A 24,733-nucleotide genomic window follows, 5' to 3' on the forward strand; every position below is an offset into this window, starting at 1 on the left:
CTTGGCTTCTCCCCGCGGCTCATGGGGGAGAGCAGTGGCCTGGAGGCCTGGGGTCCTGGCCCAGCAGCAGGCTCCAAGCCAGGAGATGGCGGGGGGGGGGCGAGTATGAGTGTCCCTGCAGCCGCCAGGCTGGGAGTCCTGAATGGCTGGTGGGGGGCGAGGGGGGGTGTGAGCTGGGGCGGCTATTAATAAAATGCCAAGTCAGAGCCGGCAGGCATCAGCCGCCCGAAATACCCCTGCTCCTCCCCTGACCCCAGCACGCATGGCGCCGATCCAGTCCCGTCCAGCCCTGCGCCGCGCCGCGCCGTGCCGTGCCGGGGGGGCTGGGCTGGGCCGAGCTGCCCTGTGTCGTCATGCCCAGGATCGGGGCCGTCTGTACATGCCTGCGGCTGGGTATGGGCTGGAAAAGCCCCCGAGGGAAGGCGTGGGTGGGTGCGGGGATCCCATGTCCTGGCAGTGAGTGGGGCTTGGGATAGTAAACGTGTGTGCACGTGAGCCAACACATGGACACACACCAACATGCATGTACACACACACACAGGTCAGCATATGGACATGCATACACGTGGGCTGGGATATGGACAAACATGCACTAGCGCGTGTGCACACCCATGTGCCAATAGATGGGCATGCCAACACACACACGAGCTGGGCTATGAACTCATGCACACGCACACACACAGGCCAGCACATGGAAGGACACACACCCAGCCTGGGGCATGGACACACACGCCAAGAGATGGACAAGCCAGGATATGAACATACATACACGCCAACAGATGGATATGCCAACACACACACGCACATGGCCAGACACACACATGGGCTGGGATATGGATGCACACACCAACACATGTGCCAACAGACAGACACACACCAACACACACACAGCTGTTGGCACATGGATGCACAGGCCAGGATGCAGGCACACACACATATGCACACATGTGCCAACAGCTGGATGCATGCCAATACATAGACACAGGCCAAGATATGACCGCACCCCCCAAACCCCCCTGCCTCTGACACACATATAAACGGGCCAGGATGTGAACACACACACACACGCGCGCAAACACACACAGGCCGTCTCATGGACACCCCCCTCCCCTTGCAGGGCACACAGCCCGGCCGCGGGTGCTGAGTCACGGCGCACAGAGCAGGGCCCGGCCGCGTCACGCTGGCGCCCAGCTGGCCCCAGCCCATCCCAACACCCCCAGCCCGGGGCTCCCAGCTCGGCCCCCCCAGGCAGAGCCATGGAGGAGCTGTGGGGGCTCCAGCCAGGTCCCCCGCTTCTCCCCCACCTCCAGGGAGCTCGAAGGATCCCGGATGCCTGGGTCCCCTCCCTGCCTTCCCTAGCTGGGGTGGGGGTGGGCCTGGACCTGGGGGCTGTGATGCTCCCCCCCACCCCAGCTAGGTGCCCCCTTTATGGGGGCTGCTGAGGGACCAGGGGGACACAAGCTGGGGCAGGGCAGGCTGCGATCACCCCCCTCCCCACCCCATGCCCTTGTCTGGGGTCCAGCCGCCCTGGCAGCTCCAGGCAGCAGCTGCGCGTGCGAGGAACGCGGTGAGTAAGGCTCACACGTGTGTGTGTGCACGGTGACAGGGACACGGTGTGCTTCATGCTTGGGCCAGGACAGACCCCCGCCCAGAGGGAGCTGGACACAGGAGCCCTCCAAGCCGGGCAGCCACCAGCCCCACGTGAGACCCCCCCCGGCAAGCCCCTGGCAGAGCAAATGCCCCTGGTGCAGGACCCCCCACCCCAGCCCGTCGGTGCCCCCGTGCCCACCCCCCAGTGACGTGGCCTGCACACGGATCCAAGTAAGTGCTGAGAAAGTTCCTTTACTGAGTGACAATGGAGAACCAGGAGAAGGAGCAGGCTGGCACCCCTGGGCGGGGAGGAGGAGGTGGGGGAGCAGCGGGCGAGGGCAGGCTGGGCGCAGGGTCTTGGATGCCCGCCTGCGCGTGCTCTCATGGCCGGCTCAGAGCTGAGGGCCACGGGGTTGCGGGAGGATGGCGAAGGATAGGCCCTCGTGGCACTTGGTGACACGGGCACATGCCCATGGGTGCCACCGGCAGCTCTCCCGTACCCCCAGGGAGCGAATAAATAAACAAGCACAGGAAGGGGCTGGTCCCTCCCCCCCAGGACTCCCCGAAGCTAACCCTTATCTCGAGGGTCTCCAAACCCCCCACCCTGTGGCTGCAGCTCTCTTTGGCGGAAGTGTAGTTATTGCAGCGGGTCCGGCGGGGAAGGGAGCCACGTGCGGGGCAGCGCCATGCCAGGTGGGGCTGGGGGTGGACCCGTGTGTATTGCTCTGTTGCCCCCCCCAGCTGGGTGAGGGGTGGGGATGGTGGGGGGCAAGACTGGGGCCCTGGGTGGGGTCCTGGGAGAGGGAGGGGGGTGACCCCCTGCCCCTGCCAAGTACTGGAGATGTCCTTGGGCCAGTGCCCAAGGTTGGGGGCTGGCATGGGGGGGAGCTGGCATGGCTGGACTCACCGGGGGCAGTGACTGGGCCGTGCCGGGGGGCGGCTGGAACACAGGTCTCCGGCTGTCGTCGTTGCGGGGGTGGGGGGAGCGGGGAGGGATAGGGTGGGGGTGCCCACGGACACGGGCACCTAGGCGGGCAGGGAGCAGGTGCAGGCCTTCTTGAAGCAGGGGACCAGGAACAAGGCGGCAGCCGCCACGGCGAAGAGGAGGATGGGCTTCAGCCCGCCGGCCGGGACCTGCGGGGGCACGGGACGGTCAGTGCCAGGACAGCCACGTACGATGCCCGGGACCCCTTGCCTTGCCCTGCTGGGGGGCAGCTTGCAGGCACGGGGCACCGATCCTGGGCACCAGCGATCACCCCCTGCTGGTCACTGGGGGGACGGGCCCTGCCAGAGATCCCCCCCCAGCAAAGGGAGCAGGGTGGGGGGGTTGGCATTGGCACCGCAGTGGCAGGGTTTGGGGGCACAAGCCAAGGGGAGAGGGGCAGAGACAGAGAGAAGGGGGAGAGGGGCAGGGGACATGGCCCCGGGCATGGCACACAGAACATGCAAAGCACATGGCACATGCAGGGCACATGGCACGTGCAGAACTCATGGCATATGCAAAGCACGCAGCACATACAGGGCACATGACACATGCACAGGTCATGGCATATGCAGAGCATATGGCACATGCAGGGCTCATGGCACATGCAGAACACATGGCACATGCGGGGCATGACACATGCAGACCTGCTGGCACATGCAGGGCACGGGGCAGCAAGCACTTGGCCATGCACGGGGAGGCAGGCGGCAGCAGCCCCGGCGCGTACCGTACCTGAGCAGCCTCACGAGGTCTCGGCCCACCAGCACCAGAGCAGAGCCGCTATAACCACCAGTCCCACGAGGGGCAGGGAGAGGACGGGGGCGCCGGCAGTGGGGCGCGGCTGGGGGGTGGGGGGCAGCGGCAGCCCAGGAGCAGGGAGGGGGCCCGGAGAGGAGAGAAGAGACACAGAGAGATTAGACGGGGTGGGTAGGGGGTGCTCGTGGGCTCCGGGCTGGGCCCCACGGCCGTGTGGGGGTGATGGAGACATACAGGGCCAGGCCGGGCATAGGTGCACAGGGTACCCTGCTGGGGTCTCCTGGGCTTGGGGGGGGGTAGGGCTGGAAGTGCTCGTGGGCACCGGCTGACACCCCAGCAGCATGCCACAGGCACCCCGCGGCACCGGCCCCCGGTGCCACCTACCCGCCCGCCGCAGGGCACGGTGCCGTTGAGGCGCTGGATCTCTTCGCGGCACAGGCGCAGCTCCTCCATCAGCTGCTCCCGCTCCTGCCGACTGGCTTGGTACAGCCGCTGCAGCTCGCGCAGCTCCCCCTGCATGTCGTCGCACTGCCGGGGCGGGAGGGCAGGCAGGTGAGTGGCGCGGCACGTGGGTCAGCGCTGCTCGCTGCGGGCTGCCCACCGGGCCCCCACCCCCTGCTGCCCCCGGTACCTTGCTCTGGGCCAGATGCACCTTCTCCTCCTCGCTCTGCAGCTGGAAGCGCAGGGTGACCTCGGCCTCGTTGCCATCCCGGCTCTGGGACCTGGAGCCGTCGGCCGCCCGCTCTGCTGCGGGCCTGAAGGAGATGCTGCTGGACGGGCGGGGGCTGGCGCGCCGGGGAGAGCGGGACCGCCGCGGGGGCCCGTTCACATCCAGCAGCTTGGTGGACTCCTCCGATTTGGTCCTGGCCCTGGGGCGGGAGCCCGGGGTGGGATCAGCCCTGCACCAGCCCCGGCCCAAGTGAGATCAGCCCCGTCATCGTCACAGCGCAGCCGGGCTGGGGGGTCACATCCAGTCCAGCCCCCCAGCTCCGGGCAGCGTCACCCCGTCCAACCCCCCCAGATGTGGCCTGGCCCTGACCCCAACCCCATGCTCAGCAATGAGGCCCATTGCCCCACACCCCCTGGTCCTGCCCCAGGTGATGCCAGGGAAGAGGGGGCACAGTGCCCTTCTACTGCCAGGGGGTTCAATGCACCGAGACCCCAGGCCATGCCCCCACTGCAGAGGGAGGGGAAACCCCCCCAGTCCAGGCTAGGCTGAGCAGAGAGAGACCCTCGAGACAGAGGGCAGCAAGCAGGAGCCCCACAAGTCCCACCGGCTCATCCCATATGGGAGGCACGCCGGCACGGGATATAGGGTCCCGGCTGCAGGCGATGCCCGAAGTGGTACCCGCCGGTGCCCAGCATGACCCTCACCTGTACTCCTGAGCCTCCAGTTTCTCGAGCTGGTGCACCATGACCTTGTTGCTCTCCTGCAGGGTCTGATACTCCTCCAGCAGGTCCCGGTACTGCCCCCGCAGTGCCTGCAGCTCCTCTGTGGGCACACGGGCCTGGGCTCAGCCGGTGCCGGCTCTGCTGTGCGGGACCCCCTCCCCGGGTGCCAGCACCCAGGGCATGAGCCCAGTGCATCCTCGGACTCTGGTCCTTTGCACCCCACAACCGCCCCGTGGCACTGCACCTGTGCCGGACCCCCGCCCTCCCCGGGCCGCGGTACCTTGGAGCGCAGCCACCTCCCGGGGGGCCATGGCATCGGCGCGGGGCCCTCCCTTCATGCGGATCTCGGCCCGCAGGCTGGCCAGCTCCAGCTCGTAGTCGTCGCGCAGCACGTGGGCGCGGTGCAGCTCGGCTCGCAGGCGGCACAGCTGCTCCTGCAGCGTGGCCACCTCGTTGGCGTGCAGGGCGGCCGCCTCCTCCGTCGCCTGCCGCAGCCCCCGCAGCTCCTCCTGCGCCTCCTGCAGCTCCTGCTCCACCTCCTCCAGCTCCGAGGCCTTGGCCTCCTGCAGGGAGCTGAACTCGTCCTGCAGCGTGTGCATCTGGGCTGGGGGGCGGGAGAGAGGGTCAGACCCCCCCATGCCGCCCTGTTGCTCCCAGCTCTGAAATGCAGCTGCTTCTGGGGAGGGCGGTTGGGGATGGGAAGCGAACCAGAAGCTGGTGGCCGAGGGGATTTAGGAACCATCAAGGGGGGTTCCTAAAGCAGCCGGTTCCCCCCCAAAACCAACCCCTTCCCCTGAGAACTGCCCAGGCCCAGGCTGGGAGGTCCCAGCAGTGGGTGGTGGGGGGCACAGGAGGGGGGTCCAGCACTGAGGAGTCTCCCCGGGGACACAGGGTGGGGGAAGCCACGCCGAGGGTCTCCTAACACCCGAAATGGAGCCCGATCCTGGGTGCAGTGGAGCGGAGAAGACCCTCGAAGCCAAGGGGAGGGGGTGCAAGGGGGTCCCCAGACCCCCATGTGATGGGGGGCCATGGGGGCAGCAAAAGGGGGGTCAGGGCATGGCGGGGTCACAGGAGCAGGGGTCCCTGGGCAGTCCAGGGACCAGCAGTGGGGGGAGCTGCGGGGTGTCAGCAGGGCCGGGGCACCCCAAGGGATGCCCCGGGATTTCGGGGGGCTGCCCTAGGGCTGGCAGTCGGGGCCCGGGCCCCGTAGGCAGCAGTCAAGGCCCTGCTGTCGGGGTGCCTGGGGCGGGTGGCAGGCGTCGGGGTGCAGGGGTGCCGCGGCGGCAGTTGGGCCCAGCCGGGGGGGCCAGTCCGGCGGGGTCATCATGGCGGGCGGCAGTTGGGGCCCGGCCGTGGGTGCCCCAGGCTGGGGGGTGGGGGGCCGTGGCCTCGGACACTCACTGCCCACGGACGGGGAGGGCGTGAGCTCCATGGCGGTGTCCGCTCGGCCGCGCAGCCGCCCGGGGTCCCGCTTAAAGCCGCGGCGCTCGGAACCCGGCCCCGCGGCCCCCGCGGGTCAGCGCACACCACGGGCCTGGGGGCAGGCGGGCTTGGCCGGCAAGGGTCAGGGCAGCAGGCCCCGGACCGTCGGGCTCGGCAGGTCCCAGGAGACGTGCTCTGATGTGTATGGACTCGTATGCGCATGCACTCACACACAGTCATATATGCAGAGACCTGCCCATCCACACATGAGTGCACACATACAACCAGGCATGCATATGCATGCACACAGGCAAGCGTGTGTGTGCATGCACACATCCACACACAGACATATGCACACAAAACACACAGAGGCAAGTGTACACACACCTCCACAAGCAAGCAGGTACATGAACACACATGCATGCACAGGCACACATCGCCACACAGGCACAAAGGCATGTGTGCGCACACACAGGCAGGCACACATACAGACAGACAACACACACACACACCCCTTCACACACAGAGGTGGGCACATGCAGACAGAGCTACACCACCACGCACTCATGGGTGGGCACACACACAGGCACATATGTATGCATGGGCACACACATACACAGGCACATGCACACAGGCATATGTGCACATTCACAAAGAGACACACACACACATTCACACAAACATGCACACGCACGCTAGCCCTCTCACTACAATATTAGCAGGCAGAGCGGGAAAGGCCTTGGAGGTTAACAAGAAAACAGCATCAGCATGATTATTACTCTAATCATTGTTGCTGTTGTTACTAAGATTAATACTATTAATATAAATAAATGTCTAAGTGATAAATCTGTAGATTTATAAAATTTATAAATGTATAAATTATAAACCTACAGATTACAAATCTATAGAATGATAGTTTACAATTATAAATCTATACCTTTATCATTTATACATTAATAACACAATATTAATCATAGATAATATTGATATTATTAATAGTAATGATAACATTAAGATGATGAAATCCGTAATAGCAGTAATACTACTATCATAATCATTACTGTGGTCAGGTCAGACCAGGCCAGGTCTGCTACCGTTATCGCAGCAGACGGAGCTACCTGCAGCTGTCAATGCCATGAGCAGAGCAGCAGGAAATAGCCAAGCAGCCTCTATGATGCCAATGGGTTTGGGTGGAGGAGCGACCTAGAGCGGGGTACTAGTCCTTACCCTTGGTGGAGGAATTGCCACTGAAAGGCCAGTAAAGTACTGACCCACCACGCGGTCTGCCTGCCTCGTTTGGTGCACGGGGCTAGACCAAAAGTCAAAAAACAGACAGCAAATCAAGTACCAGGCAACAAAACAAGAAACCTTAAAACTTTCCGGCTGGGAAGCGGGAATGTCAGGTCCATGTGTCCTGGCACGGAGGACAATTTATCATGAGGGACAGTGTCTGGAAGACCTCACTGATGGACTGAGAGCTGCAAAAACTTAACATTGCTATTGCAGCCTTTCAGGAGACAAGACTGGCCAACTCAGGCTCCATTCGTGAGGCCAGCTATGCCTCTTTCGGGGAAGGCAGGGCTGCAGAAGATACTTGCCTACGCGGGGTCGGATTCACAATCTGCAACAGGCTGGTCAAAGCCATCGAGACCCCACACTTAACCATCAGATCGCATCATCTCACTCCGACTACAGTCAACTGACGACTGTGGTAACATCATTAGCACCTGTGCACCAATGTTACAGGCAAGCTCAGGTGATAAAGATGACTTCTGCGATGCCCTGTCCCAAGTCATTGAGCACCTATGGTCAAACGAGAGGCTTCTCGTCGTAGGGGACTTCAGTGCTCGAGTAGGCGCAGGTCACGACCCTTGGCCACCCTGCCTGGGACATCACAGCATGGGGGAAATGAATGAAAATGGCCAATGTCTTCTGTAACTCTGCACCTTAAACCATCCATGTATCACTAACACCTAGTTTGCAAGCTAAGAATGTCAAAAAGGATCACGGAGACACCCACGATCTGGCCACTGGCATCCATTCGACCTCGTGACCACCAGGAGGAAAGACCTGCCCAGCGTGCTACACACCCACAAGTATCACGGTGCAGACTGTGACACAGACCACTTTCTGACTGTCAGCAACGTGAAAGCGACACCAAAGAAGCTGCGTAGAGCCAAGCGTAAAAGTCAGCCAAGAATTAACACATGCAGCACAAAGGTCCAAAGCAAGTGCCTCGACTTTCAAAGGACCTTTGAGCTAGCTCTGTCTATGAAAGCAGCAACTGTAGATGCGGAAGGAACTTGGAGTGGAATAAGTGCAATCATCCAGGAAACAGCCACAGAGATATTTGCGGAAAAGAGATTATCAAACAAAGACGGGTTTGAGGCATGCTCGGAAGAGATGCTACCACTTGTTGAAGCCAAAAACACAGCCTGCCTGAAATGCAGCCAGACCCCAGCAGAAAGGCGGATGCCATGGCAGGGTGGACTGGGCTCTCCAGCCTTGGTTGGCAACCGGTCTGGGAGTGCAGCCCCCGAAAGGCAAATGGATTGAAGATTTCCTTTGCACAGCAGCCAAGCTGGCTCCAAATTTACTGGCTTCTGCCTTTCCTTCAGGATCAATCAGCGAGGCCGAGAGGGGAACATTGATATATGGGCAACTCAAGCGTCTCCGTACCAACTGCCCGGGCCATTGCAGCCAAAACTGAATGGAGAGGACGCTCCATTTTTGCCACTTGCAAAGGCGAATCTGAAGCATGCCAGGGCAATGGTACAGAAGTGGATTCAGAGCAGGGAGATCATCAGTGGACATGATACCCTCTTTATACCAACTGCAAGAAAAATGCAGAGAACAAAATAAACCACTGTGCATAGCACATGTCCACCTGATGAAAGCCCCCGATACTGCCAGCAGAGCAGGCTTGTTCACGGTCCTGGTAAAGACTGCATGACCCCCAGCGTCACTCAGCACGATACACTCCTTCCATGAAAACACACAGGCCACAGTTCAGGTTGAGGAGCAACCTCTGGGAGGTTTCAGAGGAAGAGTGAAGTGAAACAGGGCTGGGTTCAGGTGCCCACCCCCTTCGGGGTCTTCTTTTCTATGCTGCTGCACTGCACGTTTGATGGCTTGGAGGAAGGCACACACCTTCATGTAAGATCAGACAGCAAACTCTACCATCTATAACGTCTAAAGGCCCAGACAAAGTGAAGCACATACTCAATAGAGAGCTCCTTTGTGCTGACAAGGATGCTCTCACTGCCCATAAAGAAGGCCAACTACAAATACTCATGTATCGCCTCTCCCGTGCTTGCAGGATGTCTGCCCTGACCATCAGCTTCAAGAAGACGTGGTGTTTGCTGGTCACCATCTATCAGCCTTGACAACGCACCTCGTGAGACAGCGAACAAGTCTGGCTACCTTGGATCTACAGGGAGCGATGACCTATTGCTGGAGGAAGAGCTAAATGTCAGTGTTGGAAAGGCAGCTACCACGTCCAGGAAGCTCTCCAAACGAGCCTGGAACAACACAAAACTCACAATCAAAACTAAGCTGCTTGTGTACAAAGCCTGCACCCTCAGTGTCCTTATGCATCGCAGTGAGACATGGTCAACAGATGCATGTCAAGAAAAGCAGGTGAAAAGCCTACACTTACAGTGCATGCTTGACATCACGTGGCAAGACACAATCACCAATACAGGGGTCATCGCCAAAGCCAACCACCACTGCACAACTGAAAACAGTGGCACCTACGCTGGCTTGGCCATCTCTGCAGGATGGAAGATGAACACATCCCAAAAGACATCCTGTATGGGCAAATGGCAGGTGTGGAGAGAAGAGTAGGGTGCCCAAAATTGCACTTCAGAGACATCACCAAGCATGACAAGAAGGCTTCTGGAATCGACCCAAACCTTTGGGAGGTGCTAGCAGGAGACAGGGCAAAGTGGTGCTCCCTTCTCAATCATGGAGTCCAACATCCTGATGAGAAACGATCACTACAATTGACACCAGAAACGTGGCCAAGGAAAACAGCCCATCAGCACAGTAGCCCGCCCCCAATGCCATGTACCCCTGTGACCACTGTGGCAGGACCTGCGAGTCTAAAATCATTCACAAGAGAAAATGCACCGCCAGGCAGCAGAATCGCTGCAAGATCCAGTGTCACTTGCTGATGAACGGATGCCATACGCAATTTGTTTTGTTGTAATTATTGTCGTTGTTGATATTCATATAAGAATTTATAGTTTTGTTCCAAAAGGCTCCGAGCAGCTGTTGATACCATAAGGGCTGCCGTGGGCTGAGTCAGACCCAAGTCCGGCATGCCCAGTCTCTGGTGTCACTGGGCAGAGAGCGGAGCTGGACGGGAGATGACGGGGTCCGAGCAGGGTTTTCCCCCCTGCTCCTCTCTCCCCTGCAGCCCTTAAGGTCCAGGCTGGTCTGATGCAGAGGCCGTGCCCCTCGCTCCCTGCTCCAGAGCTCCCCGTGCCCCTTTCCTCCAAGCCCGTGTCCAGGCCCTGGGTGGATCTGGCCGAGCTCTCCGCTCCCACCGCAGCTGGTGGCCACGAGCCCCCACTTCAAAGCCACGTGGGGGGAAAAGAGCGGCCTGGTGTTTGTGTTCAGCTGCCGGCTGTTCGGTCCATGCTGTGACCCCTCGTCCTTGTCCGGGGAGAGACAGGCAATGATCAATCCCCAGGGACTTTCTCTTTGACATTAAGCGTGTTGTAAACCCATCTCCTGTCCCCCTCTAGCGTCTCTTTTCTGAACTGGTCGAACCTGGCCTCTTTAGTCTGTCTTCCTAGGAAAGCCGCTCCAGCGCTCCTCATCCTCACTGCCCGTCTCTGCACCTGCTCCAGCTCTTCTCTCACCTGCTGGGGGTGCGGGGACAGGGCTGGGTGCCACGTTCAAGCTGCGGATGCCCCACAGATTTATAAAGAGCAATCCCCTGCACCGGTGCAGGCTGGGAGTGACTGGGGCAGCAGCTCTGCAGAAAAGGACCTGGGGGTGATGGTGGACAAGGAGCTGAACAGGAGCTGGCAGTGTGCCCTGGTTGCCAAGAAGGTGAACGGCATCCTGGGCTGCATTGGCAGAAGCGATGCCAGCAGATCGAGGGCAGCGATTCTTCCCCTCTATTCAGCACTGGGGAGGTCACATCTGGAGTCCGGTGTCCAGCTGTGGCCACCCCACTACAGAAAGGATGTGGACACATTGGAGAGAGTCCAGCGCAGGGCAATGAAAATGGTTTGGGGGCTGGGGGACAGGACTGGTGAGGAGAGGCTGAGGGAAATGGGCTGATTTATTCTGCAGAAGAGAAGACCGAGGGGGGTTGAATAGCAGCCTTCACCTCCCTGCAGGGGGGCTGCAAAGAGGATGGAGCTGGACTGGTCTCAGTCGGGGCAGATGACAGAAGGAGCAATGGGCTCAAGTTGCAGCAAGGGAAGTTGAGGTTGCATATTAGAAAAAACTCTCTCACGAGGAGGGTAGTAAAACACTGGAACAGGCTCCCCTGAGAGGTGGTGCAGTCTCTATCCTTGGAGGTTTTTAAGGCCTGCCTTGACAGTTGGGGATGGTCCTCATTCGAGCAGGGGGCTGGGGTCAGATGACAGTGTCTAGAGACTGATGTCTGTCTGTCAAACCTGCCAATTTGGGGTGTTGGTGCTTTGGAGAGATTAGCAGGGCAAAATCACCCCAATACCCCTTAGCTGGGGGCATGAGATGCCCCAGCCTCGTGGGAAGTATCCTGTGTCGGCTCAGGGATGCCCAGAGGGGCTAGGAGCCCGTGCCCATTGATAGCGCCCATGCCTGGCCCCAGCAGGCCTGGATCTCTGGGGCCGGTGATGGGCTCTGAACACCCAGCTCTGTGCCCCGTCCCTGCCACCTGCCTGTGCACAAGCCTGGGCAGCTGAGCCGAGTGCAGACTCGGCACCTGCCGACAGCAGATGTGTGTGTGTGTGCACGTGCAGGGGTGTGTATGGTGTATCAGGCAGCACAGCGGGTATTAATAGCTACACACACAAGCACACACACACAGCCACAGGAGAGGCAATGGACTCCTGCAGTTATAAATAGCATCCCAGGGACTGGAAACCCCATTACAAACTGGGAATAATGTGGAGCAGGGACATGAGGTGTGAGGGGCAGAGTGATGCCAACGTAAAGGGACTGGTGGGTATTTGTAGAGTCCTAGAGCCGTCGGGGGAAGGAGCTCCACACGTCACATCTAGTCTGAGCCCTGCCTGAGGCAGGATCAGCCCTGTGCAAACCAGACAAATACACAATCTAACCTTGTGACAAAACTCCACAGTCAACCGTGACACAACGCAGACATCGCACCCAAACTCTGCCTCTAGGAAAGCACGGGGCCATGGCCACCAACGTCCTGCTGCTGCCAGGGGGGTCATGGGCGCTGCAGAGAGCTCAGGCCCAGGCCGTGCCCCCACTGCAGAGAAAGGCAAATTCCCCCCAATGCAACCAGTCTGAGCGGGGGGAAATCCCTTCCTGCCCCAGTGCAGTCTGGGGCTGAGTCTGAGCACAGGGGCAAGACCCTCCAGCCAGGACCCTGCAGGGTTGGTGCCAGCAGGAGCATTGGCACTGCCCAGCCCCATCCCTAGCCTGGGCTGCAGCAGCACCAGCGCCTCGGGGGGAGGATTAAAACTCTGAGACATGGAGCATAAAGGGGTGGGGGCCGCAACCGGCACTGCCCAGAAGCCTGGGAGATCCCCATAGCAGAGCACGGGCAACTTCCAGCCATTGCTCCGCGTCCTGCAGTTCACATGCAATCAGGACACTGTCCCGTGCTTTCCCTCTTCTTCCTGGCAGCGCTTCAAGTATGTGCAGGCTGCTCTCACGCTCCCTCTTGAGCGCCTTTCCCACCAGCTGAGCATGCCCAGCTCCTTCAGCCTCTCCTCTAGGACTTCCTTTCCAAACCCTTCATTGTCTTTATCACCCACCCTGGCCCCTCTCTTACTTCTCCAAGTCCGTAAAACAAGGACCCCAGAACTGCACACAAGACTGTAGGTGAGGCCTGATCGGTGCTGAGTAGAGAGGCACTATCGCCTCCTGCGTCTTGCACCTAAAGCACCCCAAAACTACATACTTTTTGCACCCCAAACCCGCATACACTTTTTGCATGGCTGCACTTCACTGCAGTCCCTGCCTTGAGCCTACTTCACCCTTGGGAATGAGACTTTGCTGTCCTGGGAGGTCCTCCTAGACACGCCTGTACTCCCAGATGCGCCCAGTGCTGGGGGAATCTCGTCAAGCTCCCAGGCATCTGCCCGCGATGAGGCGCTCCATCGGCTCCATGCATCCCTGGAAGCACACAGCCTAGCTCTGCAGTTGTGGCATCCCCCCATGCACGGATGAAAGAGCTTATAAAACGAGGTGGGATTTGCAGAATGTCTTCAGCAATCCAGAAAGACAAGAAACCCAGGAAGCAGAAGAGGCGTGGGGCACTGTCAGCTGCACGCAGCAGAGACTTTGGGGGTCTGGCCAGGGGGATCTGATGGGTGAAAGGGGAGCCAGCAAACCTGGCCTAGCTCCCTGCCCGGGCCAGGCCCTCACACCACCCCCAGCACTGAAAACCCAGGGGCATCGTCACACTTCTCCATGCCCTGCGCAGACAAGATCCTCCCGGGTGAGCCCCAAGGGTTGCTCTAAGTTACCCCAACCTGTGGGAAAAATAAAAGGCTCCCTCTCATTGGCTGGTAACCAGCAATGCACATTGGTTAGTGACCAGACATAACCTTGACATTGCAAGGGGTGCCTCTTCTTGCTCACTTGAATCACAGATAATCACAGAGTCACGGCACAGCCGGGCTGGCACAGCCCCGCGGGGATTCACCTCCAGTCCAGCCCCCTGCCTGAGGCAAGATGAGCCCCATCCAACCCCCTGCTCCAGACACGTCCTGATCTGATCTGGTCCTGACACCGCACTCCAGCCCCGGGCACAAGGAAAAGGCCCATTGCCCAGACACTGAGAGCCCCCAGCTCAGCCCCAGGTGATGCTTGGGGGCAAGTGCTGGCCCTGTTGATGCCAGGGGGTTCAATGAACTCGAGAGACCCCAGGAAGAGGCTGGGCCTCCTACTATAAAGGCAACCCCCCTCCCCCCAGATCAGTCAGTGCTGATCTGACCAGGAGGTAAAATCTCTTCCTGCCCCGGTGCAGCGTTGGGCTGAGCGCAGGGGCAAGACACCCTGCGGGGTTGGTGCCAGAAGCAGCATTGGCACTAACGTTTCCCCCTGAGATTCGTGCCAAGCTGCATTTGGACGGAAGGTGGGATCTGATTCCAAAAGGCACTTTTAACATTGCTCCAAGGTAAATCATGTACAACAAGGGCGGGAAGGGACCTCAGCAGGTCACATCCAGTCTAACCCCCTGCTCCAAGCAGGATCATCCCCAACTACATCATCCCAGATAACGTTTTATCCAGCCGGGCCTTAAAAACCTCCAAGGATGGAGAGTCCATCACCTCTCTGGGGAGCTTGTTCCAATGCTTCATCACCCTCCTAGCAAGAACATTTTTCCTAATAGCCAACCTCAACTTCCCTTGCTGCAACTTGAGCCCATTGCTCCTTGTCCTGCCATCTGCCCCCACTGAGACCAGCCCAGCCCCATCCTCTTTGCAGCCCCCCTGCAGGGAGGTGAAGGCTGCTGTTCAATCCCCCTCGGTCTTCTCTTCTCCAGACTCAATCAGCCCAGTTCCCTCAGCCTCTCCTCACCAGTCCTGTCCCCCAACCCCACAACCATTTTCACTTCCCTCTGCTGGACTCTCTTCAATGTGTCCACATCCTTTCTGCAGTGGGGGGACCCAAATCAAAGGACCCAAAATATGCGCAGCAGCAGGGAAATCCAATTTCCCAACCTGTGCCTGGGCTTGAGAATGATGTGAACGATTAAACGAGGAGTTCTGCACCTTTGTCGGCCCAGAGTCCCCTCAAGGACCCCTCGGAAAATGCCAGCTCTTTGCTTTCACTCATTCTTCGGAGGAAATAAAGCAGGCACTGCGTGTAGTTGGTGAACAGGACTGGTGGGTCTTGGGCACCTCGTCGTACAAGATGTGGACCCAGTCAGGGGTAGATCCAGTGAGTGCTGTCACTCCCCGCTTTGATTGTGGCACCACCCGAAGTGTAAAACCAACTACTTGGAAGAGGTCGCGACATTTCTATTCAGGCAGCCAACAGTGTCAGTTGACTTCATGGTTCACTATCCTCTGTCTCCCTGATTCCTGCTAATCTCTTCACTCCATGGGTATTAACAACCCTCTCTCCTTTCCAATACTCCTGCTGTTCCACTAATCAACCTTTCCTTTCTTCTGCAAAGCGGCCGTCTGTGAGCTGCTCTTGGGCACGGAGCTTCTCTTTCGCAGCCCTGCAGACTGGTTTCACCTCTACTGAAACACCTTAACTCATATTAACTCAGGGTGTAGAAATGACCAACAGTGAAGTATCACAGGTGCTGCCAGACACTCAAGAAAGCCTGCTTTTGTTTTACAAATATGAATACGAGATGGACATTTAACTGTCATGACTACCAGGATGAAACAACATACTTTGACTATTTTTTGCCTAGTCTTTTGCTGTTTTTTTTAGAAATTAATACATAATCCAGCAAATCAGGGCACATTCCAATACAGATTTTTGCTTTGATCATAAGCTGAATAATATAGCACTAGGCCCCTAGCTTATTAGCAATGCTTCTAGTTTCATGTACAAAGACAAGCTGTGATATATGGGAAGATGCCCCACACCACCTGCACCACCCTTTTAAAGTCCTAAATCCACCCACAGAGCTAGTAGAGCTCATCCTCTCTCACACACCAGTTTTATGTTGCTCGACCTCTTTTTTTCCAGCTCCTCGTTTGCCACTCAGCTACGTTGTTCCACCAACCTATGTAAATGAATGAAGAAAATAATTCCCCTGCACCCGAATGAGAGGGGTTTTCTTGCCAAAGGCTGGCTTTGTGCCTCAACAACACAGCCGCTGAGCTAGTGACTGGCTCTGCGACCATCCCGAAACCAGACTCTGCCCCGCACGACACTGTGCTGATTTCATGTGAACGCAGCTACCAGTAGCAGGGCGCTTAGGTCAATACCTCGTGCCTCGTGTTCAAGGCCATCATTGTTAAAAAAAAAAAAAAGAGTTCATTTAAGAGACTGAAACACCAGATCCCAGCAAATCCCCAGGCTGGATCCACCCCTGGGATCCACCTTCCCGGGCCTCGCTCAGGTACTGCCTTTAGGTCAGTGGGGACCGGCCTTTTTGGCACGTGGGCTACAAGTGAGCTCCACATCTTCCCCTTCTGCTGCCAGATCTGCTGCTCAGGTTTCTGTCCCCTGCCCTGTGCCCCATCAGTTGATCAGCTTTCTGCTCCCTGCCCTGCATTCCCTGCCCAATCTGCTGCTCTGCTTTCTGCTCCCTGGCCTTTCTTCCCAGCCTGGTCAACTGCTCTGCTTTCTGCTCCCTGCCCCACATTCCCTGCCTGATCCCCTGCTGTTTTCTGCTCCCTGCCCCCTCTCCAAGCTGCCACGTGCCACACGCAGAGGCAGCCCAGGCCATGCATTACACACATGCTCCATCCCGCAGGCAGCTGGACCGGAGGGCCTGAAATTCCTGGGCTGGAACAAGACCCTTCCGCAATACCCTCGCTGCCCTGCCTCCAGCATAGGAGCCCCGCAGGGACCCCCATCGCTCTGGGGCAATCCAGCTGTGCTGGGGCAGTGACTTAGACCCCCACAAAGCCAGGCCTGTCCAGGCATAGATCCCTTCCCTCGCCTAGCAAGGGGCTCCACTCTGTGCCCATGGGTGTGAGCCCAGCCCGCAAGTGGCAGCACCAGGGCAGTGAATAGAGGCAGGCTGGCAAGGCAAGGCCCTGCCTAGCACCGCGCTGGCTTTGTCCAGAGCCTTCCTGCCCTCACGGGCCGTGGCTAGTCCCCTGGCGCCTCTCGTCAAGATGCTCCTGGCTCCTATTGCACGCTCCCTTCCCCCTGAGCTCTCGCGCCGCGCTTCCACGTCATTCTCTGCCTGATATTCCCATCCTCCCCTGTCCCAACAATGCCCCCCATGGCGTGTGACCAGCAAAGGGCACCTGGGAGCCTGCCAGCGACCTGCCCTCACCAACACCATCCCACTGCGATGCATCAGGGCTGGCTCTCTGCCCGGATCCCCCTTGGAGGATGTTGGACTGGAGATGTGGTGGAGGAACTGTCTACACTACATCCATGGGGCTGCCAGGACCCTGCTGCTGCACGCCTCGCCAGGCCGCACAGGATGGAGATGCCGCCCAGCAGCCTCCACGGGAGACCCAGAGCTTGGGGAGCCGGGAGTGCAAGCACCAGAGCCTACAGCAGGGCACGACCCAAGGGGCACGGAGAGGCTCAGAGGCCCGCGGGCAGCAGCTGGGAGGTCAGGAAGGAAGTTCATAGCTGGCAGGGGGGCCATGGCAGGAGTGCAGGAGGAGAGGACGCCTCCCTGGGCTGTGGGTGGGTGCAGGGACCGCGGGGACGGTACCTTGGAGCCTCTGGATCTGCTTGGTGAAGATTTCAGCCTGCCGGGCGCTGGCCAGCCGCTCGTCCTCCAGCAGGCCTGCGAGAGAGCGCGCATCAGCCAGCCCGCAGGGAGCCCCAGGAGGATGCCAGCCAGGGAGCCCGCGCCATCCTGCCATGGCACTGGGGGCTCCTGACAAGCTGCGCTGGCACTGTCACCCCTGGGGCCTTGTCCCATCCTGGCTCCAAAGCCCCTGGGCCACTGCTGACGAGTACAGCCCCCAGCCCCTCCTAGCTGGTCCATACAGCCCCCACCCCCTGGCCTGGTCCATACAGCCCCAAATAGCCAGTGCATACAGCACCCCCCACTTCCCCAGCTGGTCCATACAGCCCCCACAACCGGCCCATACAACCCCATATCGCCTGGCCGGTCTGTGCAGCTCCTCCCCACGGGTGCAGACAGCCCCCCGCCGCCCGGGGCCTCACCTTGCAGCTCGATGGAGTCATCTTGGTGCTTCAGCGCCAGCTCCCGCGTCTCCTCCAGCTCCTCCAGCAGCTGCAGCGTCTGGGCCTGCAGCGCTTCCAGCTCCGGCTCCGTCAGCGCCAGGCCCAGGCCATGCACCTCATCCTCCCCAGCCTCCTCTTCCTCCTCCTCCTCTTCCTCTGCCAGGCCCGGGCCGGCTGCATCGCCTGCGGGGCACAGCCCGCGGGTTATATTCCTGCCTGGCAGCGATGCCCAGACACAGCCATGCTGCAGCACCTGGCTCTACCCTGCAGGTGCTGCCCAGCCCTGGCCCAAGCCACGCTGCTCCTGCAGCAAGGCCTCATGGGAATTGGGGTTTGGTCCCCATGGCTCCCACAGGCCAGGGCTCCTGCCCAGACTTCATCTCCCATGATGCACCTTGCTGACAGCCTGCCTCCCTCACTCCCAGTTCTGGGTGGGGTTCTTAGTGCATCATGGGGGATGTAGTCCAAGGGCAAGCAGGCATCCCAATGCATCATGGGAGGTGCTGTCCAGTGGCAAGCAGGGACCACCCAGGTGCACCATGGGAATTACAGTCCAACCACACAGGGAGCCAAAGGCTGAACTCCGTGTCCTATGAGGCACTGGGAGGGCCCAAAACATTGCCCCTGGGGACATCAGAAAAGCCAATGGCACTTTATCGTGCATCAGCAGATGCATGACGAATAGGTCCAGGGAGGTGATACTTCCCCTCTATCGGGCACTGGTCAGACCGCAGTTGGAGTACTGTGTGCAATTCTGGGCGCCGCACTTCAAGAGGGATGCGGATAACCTGGAGAGGGTACAGCGAAGGGCCACTCGTATGGTCAAGGGCCTGCAGACCAAGCCCTACGAGGAGAGACTAGAGAAACTGGACCTTTTCAGCCTCCGCAAGAGAAGGTTGAGAGGCGACCTTGTGGCTGCCTATAAGTTCATCACGGGGGCACAGAAGGGAATTGGTGAGTATTTACTCACCAAGGCGCCCCCGGGGGTTACAAGAAACAATGGCCACAAGCTAGCAGAGAGCAGATTTAGACTGGACATTAGGAAGAACTTCTTCACAGTTCGAGTGGCCAAGGTGTGGAACGGGCTCCCAAGGGAGGTGGTGCTCTCCCCTACCCTGGGGGTCTTCAAGAGGAGGTTAGACGAGTATCTAGCTGGGGTCATCTAGACCCAGCACTCTTTCCTGCCTATGTAGGGGGTCAGACTCAATGATCTATTGAGGTCCCTTCCAACCCTAACATCTATGAATCTATGAATCTATGAATCTAGGACCAAGTCTAGGAACAAGTCCAAAGCCGGACGGGTGACTGCAGCCCAGCTGCTCTGTTCTGCAGAGATTGCAGCCAGGGCCGGGCACCTCAGGGGCAGGGGGCAGCGTCCTGGGCAGGGAGCGGGATACGGGAGTTCGATGTCTTGATGGCTGTACCCAGAGAGTGGTGGTAGACAGGTCCTATTCGACCTGGAGGGATGTGGGCAGTGGGGTCCCCAGGGCTTGGTCCTCGGGCCTGTGCTATTCAACATCTTTATCAGCGATCTGGAGGTGGGTGTGGAAAGCACACTGTCCAAATTCACTGATGACACAAAGATGTGGGGCGAGGTGGGCACGCTGGAGGGGAGGGACTGGCTGCAACTAGATGTGAACAGGTCGCAGTGGTGGGCGGATGAGAATAGGATGGAGTTCAATGCAGACAAGTGCAAGGTGCTGCATCTAGGGAGAAGGAACCAGCTACACACCTACAGGCTGGGGAACGCCCTTCTCAACAACAGGGCGGCAGAAAGGGAACTTGGAGTCACTGTTGACTGCAGGATGGACATGAGCTGCCAATGCGAGGCAGTGGTCAGGAAGGCCAACCGCACCTTGTCATGCATCCACAGATGCATCTCGAGCAGGTCCCAGGAGGTGATCCTCCCCCTCTACACGACACTGGTCAGGCTGCAGCTGGAGTACTGCGTCCAGCTCTGGGCGCCGCACGTCAGGAGGGATGTGGGCAGCATGGAGAGGGTCCAGAGGAGGGGCACCTGCATGGTCAGGGGCAGCAGGGCAGGCCCTACGAGGAGAGGCTAAAGGGCCTGAATCTATCCTGCCTGCACTAGAGAAGGCTGAGAGGGGACCTGGTGACCATTTACAAACTTGCCAGGGGGGAGCAGCGGAAAATAGGTGAGGCTCTGGTCCCCCAGGCACCACCCGGGATAACAAGGAATAACGGCCACAAATGGATTAAGAGCAGGTTCAGGCGTGATATCAGGAGACATTACTTTATGGTTAGGGCTGCCAGGCTCTGGAGTGGGTTCCCAGGCCGGGAGCCCGGGCTGGTGTCGGGAGTGAGGGGCACCACCGCCAGCATTGGGCAGCAGCTGGGCGCTGGGCACCAGCTCCCAGGCCCTGGACGCAGCGCACGGATGAAAGGATGGACGACGGCGGTGGAGCCGGGGCCGCAACTTCATTCATGCTTTACGCAGGGGCTATTTTTAACACAGCTGTATTTAGCAGTGGGCACCCAGCGGGTGTCAATCATACCCCATTCCCATGGCGACCAAGGGTGTTCCAGTGATGACAGCTGTCCCTGAGGACAGGGATGGGGGGGGGGTAGGTATCACACAGCGCTTGGTGCCCCTCGCTCCCGACCCGCAGCCCCCGGCCCTCTCGCTCTGAAGCTCCTGCTGGCAGTGAGGCGCTGGCTGGGCCTGGCACGCGCTGTGGCTTGGGGGTGCCCCAGACCCCCCCCCAGCCCTGCACAGCCGAGGGCATCACCCCCGCAGCTGCCCCCCCAGCTCAGCGCCTCGCCCAGCCTGTGCCCCAGAGCCCCACGGCCTGGGCTCGAGGGCCAGCTCCGGGACGGGGGCAGGGCACCGCAGGGGGCAGGGACCTGGGAGGCCTGGTTCTCCCCCCAGTTGGGGAGGGGGCTGGGGGCTAGATGGGGGAGGGGGAGCCCGGACGCCTGGTTCTCCCCCAGCTGCGGGGGTCTTGGGCGCTGCGGGGGGGCGGGTTTCCCGCCCGCGGGTGCAGGGGCGCGGGGGTCCCAGCGGGGCGGGGCGGAGCCCACACGCCCGGGTCCTCTCGCTAACCCGGGGGGTGCCGGGGGGAGATAGGGGGATCCCGGCCCTGGGGGTACTGATGGGGGCCCGCACCCCGGGGTTCCCCGCCCCGCCCCGCGCTCGCCCCCCGCGCACGACATCAGGGCCCATGACGTCACGGGCGGGCGGGGACGTCACGGGGCGCCCGGGGCCGCACTGACCTGCGCGCTCCGCCGCCTCCATGGGCTCCGGGGCCGGGGCCGGGGGCGAGGGGGGGCTGCCCGGCTGCAGCTGCACGTGGAGCGCCGCCCCCGCGCGCCCCGCCCCGCCCCGCCCCGCCCCGCTGCAGTGCGGGATGCAGCTGCTTCTGGGGGGGACCCCGGGCCCCGCAGCCCTGCTCCCAGCCCCGCCGGTCCCGCCTGCTCGCAGCCCCCAGCCCGGCCCGGGGCCAGGACACCCCCGGGAGCATCGCAGCCCGGGAGCCCCGGCCCGTGCCCGCGGCGGAGGGGAGATGCCGGTCTCCTCGGCAGGGCGGCAGCAGCCCCGGGGGCCGGACCCGCTCGGCTGCCTCCCCGGTGGGCGGCACAGTGCCCGGGCCAGGGAGTCGTGTTAGGGACCGGCATGGGCCCAGGGCACCGTCCTCACCCGCCGGCCCGGCACGGGGGAGCTGCCGGCTGGCTCGGCCCTGGCCTTTGCAAGGCCTCCAGGTCTGAAGCCAGGACCTCTGCGACCTGGACCAGGACCTGGACCAGGACCAGGACCAGGAGGGCTGAGCCGAGCCCCGGGCACAACCACAGCTCTCCGCCCTGCGGCACCGCAGCCTGCCCCGTCCAGCTCCCCGCCCGCGCCGGCAGAGGCTGGGCCTGGGGCAGCTCCAGCCCTACAGCCTGGGGCAAAAGTGGGCTCGTCCGCGATTTGACCGGGGCCCTTCTGCACCCAAACAAGACTCCCCCCCGGACCAGTGCGCCAGGGAAGGAGGCGGCAGCTGAGGGGTTTGGATGCTGTGCCTGGCCCCAACCCGCCAACCCATCCCGGTTTCTCCGGGCTGCGCAGAGCTGTGCGGCTCCCGTGGGTGGCACGGCACGGCACAGCACGGCCCCGGCCAGGCTCCTTCCTCCCGGGCCCTTCATCCTGGGCGCCAGGCTCTCCCAAGCCCCGGGCAGCATCCTACGGGCAGCCCCAGCCCCAGCCCGGAGGCCTTGGGGACCACACGCACGGGCCGGGCGGGTTAATGCCGGGCCAGGCGGGCGGTAGCAGGGCCGTGCAGGACACGGGCCCGGGGGGCGAGGCGGGGGCTTGCACGTCCTGGGACGATCCCTGCTTGTGTCTGGCAAGTCCGTTTTGGAAAAGGACACTTGGGATTGGTGGGACATTTCCACCAATCAGGTAACAGCTGTGCACAGTTTGGTGCAGGAGAGCTGGCCCAGGGAGCGGGTGGAGGCTGCTCGAGTTGGCCCCGGCTCGAGGCCGGGGACCCGGAGCCCCGCGGCGGGGCTCAGCATTACACTGAAAGTGCCCGGTGCCCAGAGCAGGGCCCGGGCAGGGGAAGGACCCCTGGTGTGAGGCTGGGAACCGGAGCCGGTGAAGGCTCGGCTCCCAGAGGAGTTTCCTGGGTCCCAGCGCGGGGCCCGGGGGAAGGACCCTCAACTCGAGGCCAAGGGCTCCAGGCGGCCCAAGACGGTGTGGGGAACCAGAGGCCAGATGGACAGACCCCAGGGGGACCGAGACTTACCTGGAACCCGGGTCCTGCAGGGGAGGCGCCCCCGAGCAAGGGACCCTGGGGGCAATGGGCAGGGGGGAAGGCCCCACACGCCCTCTGCTCTCCAGGGTCGGGTGGGAGGAGACCCCAAATACACACCAGGGAGGGTTGTGTGGACCCCCAAAGGGCCTAGGGGGGAAGACCCTGTCCCTTTGAGGGACCAAGTGGTTGCAACCCAGGTAGGGTGTGTCTAATAACTGGTATAGTTATGTTTCCTATTCGGTATCTATTGCTAGTGGTGGTGTTATACGTTGTTGGGTGTGTTAATGCTGTATAATGGGCGCTGTAAGGATGTCTTTATTAGCTAACCCACTTGTGGTGTAAACTTGCTGGATTGACTGTCCTGGGATCCACCCCTCTTCTCAGCCTGGGGCACGGGGACTTACCCGAATGCCCTCCCTAGGGCAGCCTTCCTCTTGCTGCCAGACCTTTATATGAATATTTGCATCTATATCTGTAACTATGTATCTTAACGTTTTATACGTACATGTTTGTAACTCAGTAATATGTAAATAGTTAAGAAGTTTGGGCCTGGGCGAACTCTACAGAGGAAAGAGGAATCCGCCCGAAATTCCAGCATCCCTCCCACAGCACCCCCTTTTTTTGTTTTTTTTTTAACTTCTAAACATTTTATTAGAAAAACAGACCATAATAAAAGGCTCAAAACGACCCCCAACAGAGGCCTCACAAAGGGTAATACAAACATAAGATTTCAAAAATAACATCATAAACACATGGGAATTGATATCTGCCTACGCGTCCCACCCAGGTGAGAAGAGAGCATGCCCTTGGGTGGACGCGGGTGACATGTGCGTATGCAGGCTGGCCTTCGGCATTGCTGGCGAGCCCCCCAGGCTGGCCGGCAGAGAAGGAGCAGAGCAACCCAGCAGAGCTGCACAGAAGCAAGTTCATGGGACGGAAAATGGGGTGTGTGTGGGGGGGGCGGGGACAAATAGAAGGCCCCCGGTGAGGGAGGATGCTGGGGCTGGGGCCACGGTGCTGCCCAGCACTAGCCAGGGCAGTGCATGCCCGGGACAAGGAGCAGGAAGGAAGCAGGGGCAGGCGTCTTGTCCACAGGACTGGGGTTTGGAGGGGCACCCTGGGCCCAGGGGAGGCATTGGACCGGGGGATGACAAGATATGTACGTGGGGCAGAGGCAGCTGCATGTCGTTTGCTCGAGTCTATGCCTGCTGCCTTTGCCAGGGCCCTGCGTGCCCTCCCTGTGCTGCTGGGCAGGGTGCAGGTCCCCCAGGGCAAGAGACACATAAGAAAATCCTAGTCCAAGCAGTTGGGCAAATTATTGTAAAAGCTCCCTATCTGAAGCTGGGCTCCTAAGTGAGTGGGGTGCTTAGCATAGTTGAATAATCTTCAGGCCACTTACCTAGTTACCCAAAGCCTTTACAACCTACCTTGAGGGCTCTGTGGTTTTAAAACATGTGCACCTGTGTTCCCAGATGAGCTGTTGCAACAGCTTGGAGCATCTGTCTGGTCCTCTCGTTTGCCCTCCACTTATTGTGTCACCCACCTCAAGGATGGCGTTCATGTCACTCGTGATCATCGCTGGCCGGCCACTGGGCACCGCTACCGTCATGTTCTTGAGGAAGGCATGTTTCGCTGTCCTGGTAGCTGGTGCGTATGCACTCGGGAGCGCGAAGGTCCCTTCTTCTGTTTGCAGGGGGACCTGCAGCAACCTGCCTGCGATGATCTCTCTGTCCCACACTGCCCGGTCCTCACTGTCCCCAGACCAGGACGGGCCGTGTTGCCACCTCTTCTTGCGATCCCCATAGTGTGTAGAGCTGGGCAGGGCACGCTCCTGCAGACAAGGACG

The 24,733-nt window shown here is 60.3% G+C and overlaps 1 protein-coding gene across 4 annotated transcripts; it reads right to left on the bottom strand.

The window, feature by feature from the left end:
* Positions 1-1,826: 1,826 nt before the first annotated feature.
* Positions 1,827-21,475, bottom strand: CCDC136 (coiled-coil domain containing 136). Of its 4 annotated transcripts, XM_059725637.1 has the most exons (9): positions 21,368-21,475; positions 18,113-18,316; positions 17,652-17,726; positions 5,001-5,324; positions 4,703-4,820; positions 3,960-4,227; positions 3,713-3,856; positions 3,305-3,413; positions 2,638-2,724 (listed from the first exon to the last, which is right to left on the bottom strand). In XM_059725637.1, the coding sequence occupies exons 1-8, from the start codon at positions 21,387-21,389 to the stop codon at positions 3,315-3,317; spliced, it is 1,254 nt and encodes a 417-aa protein (XP_059581620.1). In that variant the 5' UTR covers positions 21,390-21,475; the 3' UTR covers positions 2,638-2,724; positions 3,305-3,314. The 4 variants fall into 4 exon arrangements, with proteins under 4 accessions (XP_059581621.1, XP_059581619.1, XP_059581622.1 ...); XM_059725638.1 differs by lacking the exon at positions 3,305-3,413 and having other exon boundaries at positions 1,827-2,724; positions 3,960-4,197; XM_059725636.1 differs by lacking the exon at positions 3,305-3,413 and having other exon boundaries at positions 1,827-2,724.
* Between the last annotated feature and the right edge of the window lie 3,258 nt (positions 21,476-24,733).

This window comes from Alligator mississippiensis, chromosome 4, assembly GCF_030867095.1.
Source record: "Alligator mississippiensis isolate rAllMis1 chromosome 4, rAllMis1, whole genome shotgun sequence".
NCBI classification, from domain to species: Eukaryota; Metazoa; Chordata; order Crocodylia; family Alligatoridae; genus Alligator; species Alligator mississippiensis.